Genomic DNA, 10,924 nt, shown 5'->3' with positions numbered 1-10,924 from the left:
CACTGGGCCGCTGTCAACAGTTTATTCTATATACAAACACAATTTTGTACACTGCAATTAAATAGAATGGAATGAGCTCTCCTCCGCATTCCTCCACGAGTTGCCGAGTTTGGCCGCCGGCCCATCCCACCCCGGAGCAGAGCTGGGCCACGGCCCTGGCTGCTGCCACTGGTGTTGGCGCCTGCACCCCACGTCCCTATGCCCGAGACACAAGCGCTGCTCTCCCGGGGCCCCCAGGCCTGGTGCACACGCGGGGAGGGCCAGGCCATGGAGAAGGCACTGCACGGAGCACCAGGCAGAGCCGGGCTGAGGCCGGCAGGGACAGCGCCAGGGTCCCAGGACCCGCCCCGGCCGCCCCTCCACACCTCCGCATGCTCAGAGGCCTGCACCATGGGAACCCCACTCCACCTCAGGACGTTCACTGCAGACCTTCCACCAAGCGCCCTCCAGAACCTTCCACGGAACCCCACCCCTCTCCTTGCTGGCCAGCTCAAACACCTCACTAGCGGGTACAAGCCTGGGGCGCAACCTCACACCAGGGGGAGGGAAGCCTGCCTTCTGGGCAAACCGCATGAAACCCTGAAAGCCACCAAGGCAGGCTGGGCAGTACCAGAGGAAAGAGGTGGCCGGGCGCCTCCACCCGGAACGGCCTCCCCTACCCCCACAGGCTCCAGCAGGTCACGCCCAGCCAGCCGGGACAGCCGGGGTCAGAGGCAGCTCAGCTGTGCGGCTCAGGATCCAGCCTCCGAGGGCGCCTGCACTGGGGCCGTGGAGGCCGGGCTAGACCCGCTCACTGCAGCTGCCAGGGGCGTTGTATCGGGAGCTGCGGAGTCACTCGAGGGGATACTGTCCTGTGGGGTGCGGGGGATGCCCCCAGGAGGGCCCAGCGGGCTGGCTGGACGCCGCTCCAGGAGGGAGGCGCTCAGGCCGGACAGGAAGGAGGCGTCTGTGATGATAGCAGCGGTCTCTGCCATCCAGCCCAGGTCACCACCGGCAGCTGCCGCCACGGAGGCTGCTGCAGCCACCAGGGAGCTGGGCGCCGCAGCCACAGGCCCTGGACTCCCGCTGGCCCCCGGCGAGATGGGGCCCAGGGCAGGGGGCTGGCTGGTAGAGTCAGGGGCGGCGGCTGGGGCGCCCGAATTGTTGTTCATGTCGTCGGGCAGCGCGGTGGGGGTCCCGGGGCCCAGGGGCGGCGCCTGCAACAGCATCTCCTGGATGCGGACCTGCTGCAGGATGGCGGGCAGCTCGTAGTGGTGGAAGAAGTAGATCATGGAATGCTGAGGGAGGAGGGGCAGGCGGGAGTCAGGACGAGCAGGGTCCACAGGGCTTCCTCCCCTCCTGCCCGAAAGGCGCGGCTGGCCCGTCCCCGCTTGCTGCCTGGGCCTCACCTGAATGAAGAGCCAGGAGGTGACCAGAGCCAGGCTGCTGTACTGCCCGTTGAAGCGGTAGTGGTAGGCGTAGAAGGCGAAGTGGTAGAGATAGAAAAACCTGCGGGGTAGGGGTGCGAGGGCGTCGGGGCGGCCCCGTCCCACTGCAGGCCCCGCCCTTCCCGGCGCCCCTCCCCTGGCAGCCCCGCCCGCACCCCCTCCGCCCCGCCCCCGGCAGCCCCGCCCGCACCCTCTCCGCCCCTCCCCGGCAGCCCCGCCCACACCCCTCTCCGCCCCTCCCCGGCAGCCCCGCCCGCACCCCTCTGCCCCGCCCCCGGCAGCCCCGCCCGCACCCTCTCCGCCCGGCCCGCGTGGCGCTCACCGCAGCCAGTGCCGCTTGCTGGTGCTGGTGTGGCAGCAGATGGCATCGTACTGGTCAGCGAGCCACACGATGAGGATGATGTAGAAGGCGGTGGTGGTGTCGTTGAAGAACTCCGACATGATGGCCTCCATCCCTGCGGGGAGAGGCGGCGGCGGTTGGAGCGGGCGGGGCGGGGTGCAGCGCGGGGCGGGGGAGGCCTGGGTCGGGTCCTCACCGACGAGGGCCAGGATGACGGTCAGCAGGGGCGCTGCGGGGAAGGCGATGGCCATGTTCATCTCCAGCATCTGCAGCAGGTCCACTGCGGGCACAGGGCGGCGGGCACCCGGTGAGGGCCTGGAGGATGCCCGCCCCGCCCCTCGCCGGCGGGACACTCACCGATGAAGACGAAGATCTGGTGGTGCGAGTAGCGCAGCAGCATGGACACGCTCAGCGTCTGCAAGGGGCGCGCGTGAGGGGCTGCTCGGCTCCCGCCCCCCGGCGCCCACGCCCACCCCGAGGCACTCACGAAGATGACCATGATGACGAAGGCAGCCAGATAGGACGTGCGCGCCATCCACATGCTCACGAAGCGGTAATGCTCGCCTGACACCACGTTCCGCAGGAAGCCTGCAGCGCAGGGGGCCGTGAGCGCCCGTGCCAATCGGTGCCCTCTCCCCCTCCCGCCCTGGGGCGGGCCCCACCCTTGTTCTCCTCGTTTTCCGCCAGGCCCTTCACGCTGGACATGAGAATGTCATCGTAGCCCAGGAACTCATCCAGCAGCAGGCGGCTGAAGCGGTCTCCGAAGCACTGGTCCCGCGTGGGGTCTGCGGGCGGGCGGATCAGGGAGCCGGGAGCCCCGCCCAGGCTGCCCCCTGAGCCCTGCTCCCGGCTGGCCCCAAACCTGCCCCTTCTCAGAAAACTCATCCTGGACCCCAGCCCTGGGAAGCAGGCCCGGGCAGGGCAGACTCCAGGCCTTCCTGCACAGCCCCGAGCCCCACACCTGTAGGGAAAGACCCCAGGGAGGAGGGAGGCCCAGCCACTGAGCTCCCCCAGCCCAGCGGCTCAGACTCACCCAGGGTGACCACCATGACCGGGATACTCAGGCGCTGGCGCGTGGCCTGGGACAGGCGGAGGAAGCCATACTCCAGTGAGTACTCCACGATGTACTCCTCCTGCAGCCATACTGCCGGGCAGAACCGGGGCCAGGTCAGCCCCCAGGCACCCCCAACACTGCCACCAGCCGAGGCAGGCGTCGAGGGGCAGGGGAAAAGACCTGCTAAGCCCCGGGCCCCTGGTGGGTGCTGAAAGGACCCCTACAGACACGAAGTCCACCCAAGCTGGTGCCCCGCCCTGTGCGCTGGAGCGGCTGGCCAGGCTGCTCCTCCCGTGGCCCCATCTCCTGGGCTGCCCCTCTGCCCTGGCGGTGCGTCAGGAAATGCCCCCAGCACAACTACAACACTTCAGAGGCCCCAGCCCTCTGGAAAAACTGCCTGCTCTCAGATCGGGCAGGGGCTGGCTTCCCTGAGCACAATCAGCCAGAATTCCGAGTCCAGAGCTGAGGGGGCTCATCCCCTCCAAGTCACCGTTCACAAGAGAGTCCCAGAGAAGGTGAGCTGAGCCAGGTGCCCCAGGCCCTGGGGTGTCCCCACAGCCTTGTATGCTGACAAGTGGGGAAATCGAGGCACACAGGTACCCTGAAAGGTCCATGGCAAGTGGCCAGCAGGCTGGGGTGTTCTGGGGAGCTCACCTGCACCCCAGCACCCCATGGCTGGGACGTTCAGAGGGACCCCGCCTGCACCCCAGCACCCACAGCTGAGATGTTCAAAGGGACACCGCCTGCACCCCAGCACCCCACAGCTGGGATGTTCAGAGGGACCCTGTCTGCACCCCAGCACCCCATGGCTGGGACCTTGGGAGGGACCCTGCTTGCATCCCAGGACCCCATGAGGCAGTACACTTTCGGTGGGCGGCCTACCTTTGGTGGGCGTCTCAGGGAAGGGGAACTCCTGGCTGTCATTCAGGGCCTCTATGCTACTCGGTGGCTTGAACACCTTGGGTTCGATGTCCAGCTCAAACTGTGGGCGACCAGGGACCAGGGCGTCAGCAGCGCCAGCCTGGGATGTGGGGGCCGGCCTGAGGATGTGGTCCCACTGATGGGAACGGGCTTCGGAGCCTCAGCCTCTGCTCCATCGTGGAGCAGGCCAGGGTGGACTGCGTGTGCCTCCTGCCTCAGCCAGGACCCCACCTCAACACCAAGCCTGCCCTGCTGTGGGGCCGTCTACGGCACGGCGCTGAGTCCTAAAGCTGTGACAGGGGCCAGCCGCGGCCAGTGGACACCAGGGAGGGGTCCATGATGCGCTGACCAAACACTCTTTCTTGGGGTTGGCTTTGCGGGAACAGGTAGGACCCTAAACCACGACTGCTGAGGCAGAAAGATTTCCAACCAGACTGTGGGCCCAACACAGCCACCTGGTCCCACCCGTGCTCAAGGCCACCGCAAGCTGACCAGGCACCCACCACCTCTGCAGGGAGCAGGACCGGCCGGAACAGGGCCCAGAGCTCTCACCTCCCAGCCCCCAGCACCCCCAGCCCCAGACAATCCCCTCCCCAGAACAGCTGGAATCTCGAAGGCCTGAGTCTGCCCAGCCCAAGTCTTCCCCCAGACCCCCTGCCCTGCCAGGCCTCCAGCAGGGAGACAGGCCGAGGGGCTTGTTTCAGAGCCCCCCAGGCCACCAAAAGGCCAGGACAGGTGGGGGTGGGCTTGTCTGTGTGCCAGGTCCCTGTCGGGCACCGCCCCTTCAGCCACGGGCATCTGTGGGACCGCGCCCAGGCTCGGCTCACCTTGATGGAGCTGTTCCCAAACGCCTCCATGCTCAGCTCCTCCTCCTCCTCCTCCTCCCCCAGCTCCAGGCGCAGGAAGTCCCCGCGGCCACCGTCGCAGAACTGCAGGAGGACCGGCGCGCGACTCGAGTTGCGCCGCACCTCCACGCGCAGGACACCCTCGCGGGGCCACCGGTCACGCACGTGCTCCAGGCAGTTGATGGGCGCGCGGGAGAAGACCATGTGGATGTAGGCCAGGACGAAGAGCACAAACAGGGCCTGGGGGCAGCCGGCAGTCAGTGGGGCACCCGGGGCTGCCCGGGGCAGGGGAAAGAAAGGAAGCTCCGGACCCCGGGGATGCCCCACTCCAACCCTGGCTCCGACAGGCCCTGGGACTCAGGCGAGGCCTGTGACCGCCCCAACCTCCTGAGGGGTGCGCCAGACAAGGCCAGCAGGCCAGGGCCCTCTAAGACGGGCACGGGACTGGCCCAACTTGGGAAGACCCGAGGCTGGGCTCCGACGCACCAAGTACAGCACACCAGGGCCAGCTACCAGCCAACAGTGCCCACCCTGCAAGGAGCGGCGGGTACTGCTGCCACGCCAGGGCCACCTGTGGGCCCCACTGTCCACAAAAGGCTGCCCAGCCCACCACAGCCCATCCTGCTGCTTCCTGCCTCATCTTCCGTGGTGTCCCCAGCGCTCCCTTGATCTCACCAGCTAAAAATAGCTTCTCACCCAGCGGGGCGCCCTGTGCACCCCTCCCAGCCCTGGAGGGGCCAGCTGCTGGGATACAGCGGACCTCCGTGGCTGGACAGGGCGCCCCACAGCAGGGCCAAGCTGCTGTGCCCAAGGTACAGCCTATGAACTGGGGTGGCTGCAGCTCTCACCTGGGGGCCTCTGCCCAGGGAATATGGACATCTGTGGTTATCACAATTGGGGAGCTCCTGGGATGGAGTGGACGACCCCAGGGGTGCTGCTCAGCACCCAGCAGTGCCAAAGACGGCCCCACCCCAAGGGCCACAGGGCCTGGAGAGCCCGCGCCCCAGCATGCTGCAGGCACAACAGAGTGGGACCGCTCAGGGCAGCCCTCTTCCAGGGAGCCTACCTCACTGTCGGGGGTTTGGCTGCCCACTGCACCTCCCGACCTGAGGTCCGGGCATCACTCCCAAGACTGGTGAGAGTCACCTCTACCTGCTGCCCTGATCCGCAGAGCTGAGGGCCCAGCTGGCCAAGGGGGCCTCCATAGCCACATGGAACCCCAGACTCAGGGAAGAACTAAGCATAGTCAAAACCACAAGCCAGAAAGGCATGGAGCACAGGGCCCCTCCCTGACCTGCTGGCGGGCCCAGCAAAGCCCGGGATGCCACAAGCCACCTGTGGCCACAGAGCCATGAGCGAGACCACCAGGAGCCTCAACCCTTCCACGCCCATGGAGAGCCCGGCCTCCTCTGCAGACTGAGCAAAGGGCCGAGTCAACAAAACCACCCACTTCTGGCCTGTGCTGTGGTCTGAGCACAAATGAAGCCCTGGATCCACCCACACCTGCAGTTGGGATAAGCCTCATCACACTCCTCAACCCAGAGAGTTGAAAATCCCTTGCCTAGCCCTTCCCCCACCTGGCATCTGGGTACAGACGCCATGGAGGCTGGGCCTGGGGTGGGTCACGGTCAGAGGCACTGATCCCATAGTCCCTCAGCTGAGCACTCTCAGGAGAGAGGGGCCCCACCAGGCCCATGGTGGATGCGCTGGTGGCTGTGCTCCACTTTCCAGTCTCAGACGTCCAGCAGGAGCTGTGCCCAGGACAGCAATGGATCCTGTGCCAAGATGTTCCAAAAAGTGCTGACACACAGCGGGCCGAGGTTGGGGTTGCCCAACACTTCCCAAGGGATGCACGGCTGTTACCACCCTTGGTTTACAAACAAGGAACTGATGCAGAGGTCCCCAAAGACCTGGACCTGCTAAGGGCACAAGGCTGGGAGGCAGGAGCTGGGGCAGTGCCGGGCTGCACACTCAAGGCCTCTGACCACGAGCAGTGACCAGTGACCCCACGAGGAAGAGCAGCTCCTGGGGTCGCCCTGGGCAGGCTCAGCGGGGGAGGGCATGAGACGCACATCCCGCCACACCCAGCACTCGTGTGAGTGACCTGTCCTACGAAGACAGTGGACGCGACGAGAGGGCACCAGTGTCTTCACATGATGTGCACGCACTCCAGGCAAAGGCTCCACGTTCCCCAGATACTGTGACTCAGACGTCACTATGTCTGCCCCATCAGGTAATCCGTGCTGACTGCACTCGGGAACCCCAGCCCAGGGTCTGCCAGGGTCCCTCTTCCCTGACTGAGCATCACCAGTAAGGAATCTGCCCCACTGAACAAGGCCCTATCCCCATAAAGCCTCAGTTCCCCTGAAATCTCCCACCAGAAAACAAGGAGGCAGCATCCGGCCAGTCACGACCTCATCCCAAGTCCTGGGTCCTCCTGCCTAAGGCCTGTCATCAGCCACCTCACCCGGCGTGGCCTCACATGTGCAGGCAGCCACATCTACACCGGAAGCAGCCCTGCCTGGGGATCTCAACTGGAAATGCTCCCATGGGCCCCTGGCCATGCTCCGCCCTGCAGCCTGGCTCAGCCACTCACACGCCTGGGTGGTCCAGACCCCTACACTCCACGACTCGATACCTGAGCCCGAGCTCCCCAGCCGGTGCCCGCGTGCTCCCGCCCCAGGGTATTCCCAAACGTCCGCCAGCTGCCTGGACACTGAGCCCCTCCACACTGGCTGTGGCTCACCTCCAGAACGCCCCGCCCCTACGAGTCAGCCCACACACCACTACACCCACAGGAGCGCCTCCCCGAGCCTGGGGCTGCACTCAACACATCCTCTAGGAAGCCTTCCTGATATCCTGGCCAGGGCTCCCAGGGCACCCCGACACTCAGCCACCAGGTGGGCCTTTTCCTCTGTCTCCCCACAGACCTGGAGGGCCGGGAACAGCCTCCCCCGCCTCTGGATATTTGATGGACCAACAAACTGACTGACCCGCAAGAAGAGCCACACTGTTCTCTCCAGGGAGAGCAGGGAGCCCTGCAGCAAGCCCTGCGCTGCCCTACCTGGGGCTCCCCTTTGTCCACCTGGGGTGCTTCCCACCCCCCAGGTCACAGGCGCCTCAATGTGACAGGACCCCATTCAGAGCAGGGCCCGTGGGGTCTCACATTCCCTGTCTTTTTTTTTTTTTTTTTTTTTTTGAGACAGAGTGTTGCTTTGTCGCCCAGACAGGAGTGCAGTGGCCTTATCTCGGCTCACCACAATCTCCGCCTCAAGTGATCCACCTGCCTGGGCCTCCCAAAGTGCTGGGATTACAAGTGTGAGCCACCGTGCCTGGCTCACATACCCTGTGTTTAATCCTCATAATGACGCCCCACCCCAGAGGAGCCCCATTCCGCCCCATAGCTGGGGGCAGGCCCTTGCTCATGCCCAGAGGCACTGAGCCGAGGCCCCTTCACCCTGCAGGCATCTGCTCAGTGGTCACCCAAGTCCAGGGCCTAGTGCCCCAGGACGGATGGGCTCTGCCACGCTGGCTGCGGGGCCATGAAGGATGAGAAGGATGCCAGCAGAGGTGGACGCTGAGGCCGGACAGAGGTCTCCCGAGGTCCCCTGGAACACAGGTCCCTGCTGCCTCCTCTCCCCAGCACCACCCAGGCGAGAGTGAGGGGTCAGGGTGCTCCGTGCTGGCTGAGGACTGGCAACTCAGCTGAACAGGTGCCACAAGATGAAGCTGCCTTGAAGGGAGTGCACCAGGGAGGACCTGGCTCTCTTTAGAGAGACTCCTGGAAGCCGGGCAGACAGGAAGCTGATGAGCCTTCTGGAACTCAAGGCAGCCTCTGAAATCAGCCAGTCCCAGCCTGCACTTTGCAGATAAGTAGAAGTGAAGGCAGCAGGGTCAGATTCTGTGCCACCAGGTTACCAATGAAGGATTCACAACCAACAGATTTCCCACCTGGACCGGGCAAGGTGGCTCACACCTACAATCCCGGTACTTTGGGAGGCCAAGGCAGGCAAATTGCCTGAAGTCAGGAGTTTGAGACCAGCCTGACCAACATGGCAAAGCCCCGTCTCTACTAAAAATATAAAAAAATTACCCAGATGTGGTGGCGGGCACCTGTAATCCCAGCTACTTGGGAGGAGGCTGAGGCAGGAAAATTGATTGAACCTGGGAGATGGAGGTTGCAGTGAGCAGAGGTGGAGCCACTGCTCTCCAGCCCAGGCGATAGAGCAAGTCTCAAAAAAAAAAAAAGAAAAAAAAAAGAAAAAGATTTCCCTACCCAGAGATCTGGCAGCCCAGAGTCCCCTGCTGAGAGCGGAAGGAGGGTGGTATGAGAACCTCCGCAGAGTCCCCAGCATACACAGGAGAGGGGGACCTCCAGTTCTGGCCCAGTCCCATCTGCCCACCTGTGAGTCGCACCTGCCTGGAGATGCAGCTAGGTTGGCCTGATCCAAACCGGGACGTGGTGGGACCAGAGCCCAGGCCACAGGGATGCACCTCCCAGGGAGGCTGAGCTCCCTCTGGCGAACTTGGGCAAGCACACAGCACACGCCTGTCACAAGCCTAAGGACCCAGTGGCTCCGTCCTGGACCAGGGCCACTCCGTGGAAGTGTGGTGAAGAAAACCTACGTCCACAGACTAGCCTCCAACTGCAGTTTCAGGCCCCATCTGTGGACCCCAGAGCCAGGAAAGGCTGCCTGCCTGAGTATCACAGCCCTGCTCAGGTGCCCACTGAAGTGACCACCGCACCCTGGGGGGCTGCAAGGCGCAAGGTGAGAAGGATAACCGGCTGAGCTCTGGCCTGTGGGGGGCCACTGATCTCAAGGCTGGGGGACTCCCTCGAGACTGCGGCAGGCTGGGATCCACACCCAGGTCGGTGTGGTGGCTAAGCTCCACTCCACCTGCTGAGCCCAAAAGAGCAGCGGGCTCCTGACCAACCTGTCAGGCTTGAAACTTGCTCACGCTTGCAGCCTGGCCCGCCAGCGTCAGCCCCGGAAAAGCTGCACTTGAGCACCCCCACGCCGGGCGGGGCCTGCACACTGAGACCTCTGTGCCATCTGAGGAGGGCGGGAGGGGACAGAGCCCAAGACTCAGAGGCCAGTGCTTCATACGAGAGGCAGGGGCGAAAGAGCCACAGCTCAGCTGTGGGAGACGGAAGTGGGTGGGGACCCAGGGAAGGAGGAGGCCGGGGATGGGGTGGAACGCTGCTGCTGGTGACTTTGCCACTAACCCTAGCGAGGTGACCTAAAATAAGTCACATTCTCCCCAGGCTCAGGAGCAGGGAACGGGGTGAGAGCCGGTAGAAGGCTGCAAGGACGGGGAGATCCCTGCCAGAATAGGAGGGGAGAGGGGAGTGGCCTTCCAGGCCGAGGGGTTGTCAGGCTAGGTTCTGGGCCAGCACAGGGGGCGGGGAGGGAGGCCTCGGGGCCGAAGGTCTCAGGCGACAGAGTCATGGGTCAAAGGTCAGGAGGGGCTCCAAGCCTGCGTAGGTGGGGACCCGGGAAAGGTGGCGGCCGGAGACGGGATGGGCCCTGGTGGGGGCTGACAGTGAGGTTCCCGGCTTCCAATGCAGTGAGACTGGGTCTTCCCGGGTGGACGTCCCGGGGCGGGGCGGGACGGGGTCGCGAGGCGGTGACCCTGGCCAATCCTGGGGTCAGAGATCGCGAGGGAGGTCCCTAATCGGTAGCGCAGGGTCGAGGCCTTCGGGTGCAGGGTGGCGCTCGGTGTCCCCAGTGGGGCCAGGGATCGCGATCGGAGGGCGCAGACTTGGGGGTAGGGCCGGCCGCCGGGGTCAAGGGTCGGGGGTCGGGGGTCGGGGCCGCGGTCACCTTGAGCAACACGAAGAACTCGAAGAGACGGCGGAAGGCGGGTGGGAAGAGCCGCGAGTAGGTGACAGCCATCTTGAAGAAGAGCGCGTGGAAGAGCCGGTCGCGCACGTTGATGAGGGGGTTGGGGTTGAGGTTAGGGGTGCGAGGCCCGCGCGCGGGGGCCGGGCCGCCGCCACCACCGTTGGGCCCGGGCCCCGGAGCTCCCGGTGCCGCGTGTTCCGACATGCCGCCCAGCGTCGCGCCCTAACGGCCGGCGGGTGTCCGAGGGCGCCTCCCGGCCGCCATCGGCAGCCCTCGCAGCCGCCGCCGCGCTCTTCACAGCCGCCCGGCCGCGGACGCCATCTTCCGCCTCCTCGTCCGGCTGCGGCCCCGATGACGCCAGCGAGTCGCCACGCCGGGCAAGAGGGGCCCCCCTGCGCCTATGGGGGAATGCTGGGATACCAGCGACAGCCCGGGGAGGCCTCACCCTGCGCTCGGCAGCGCCAGGGGGCAGGGCTACATCGGGCCCGCCT

At 65.4% G+C, this 10,924-nt stretch overlaps 1 protein-coding gene across 3 annotated transcripts; it reads right to left on the bottom strand.

Annotated features, from left to right (window-relative positions):
• Positions 1 to 8: 8 nt before the first annotated feature.
• Positions 9 to 10,815, bottom strand: TMEM259 (transmembrane protein 259). Of its 3 annotated transcripts, none has more exons than XM_039466032.2 (11): positions 10,413 to 10,815; positions 4,570 to 4,827; positions 3,704 to 3,842; positions 2,801 to 2,911; positions 2,430 to 2,552; positions 2,255 to 2,355; positions 2,125 to 2,182; positions 1,964 to 2,047; positions 1,750 to 1,882; positions 1,389 to 1,488; positions 9 to 1,277 (listed from the first exon to the last, which is right to left on the bottom strand). In XM_039466032.2, exons 1-11 carry the CDS (start codon positions 10,635 to 10,637, stop codon positions 732 to 734), a joined length of 1,878 nt encoding a protein of 625 aa, XP_039321966.1. In that variant the 5' UTR covers positions 10,638 to 10,815; the 3' UTR covers positions 9 to 731. The 3 variants fall into 3 exon arrangements, with proteins under 3 accessions (XP_039321966.1, XP_039321968.1, XP_039321967.1); XM_039466034.2 differs by having other exon boundaries at positions 1,964 to 1,996; XM_039466033.2 differs by having other exon boundaries at positions 3,704 to 3,803; positions 10,413 to 10,814.
• Positions 10,816 to 10,924: the final 109 nt, after the last annotated feature.

The sequence above is a fragment of the Saimiri boliviensis genome, chromosome 14, assembly GCF_048565385.1.
Source record: "Saimiri boliviensis isolate mSaiBol1 chromosome 14, mSaiBol1.pri, whole genome shotgun sequence".
NCBI lineage: Eukaryota > Metazoa > Chordata > Mammalia > Primates > Cebidae > Saimiri > Saimiri boliviensis.
This window is presented reverse-complemented; position numbering and strand designations above follow the sequence as displayed.

Coding starts and splice junctions, on each gene's coding strand:
- TMEM259 (XM_039466032.2), bottom strand. CDS start 10,637: ATGTCGGAACACGCGGCACCGGGAGCTCCGGGGCCCGGGCCCAACGGT. Junction 2,553..2,800: donor GGTCATGGTGGTCACCCTGG/GTGAGTCTGAGC, acceptor GCCCGCCCGCAG/ACCCCACGCGGGACCAGTGC. Junction 1,278..1,388: donor CCTCCTGGCTCTTCATTCAG/GTGAGGCCCAGG, acceptor CTCCTCCCTCAG/CATTCCATGATCTACTTCTT.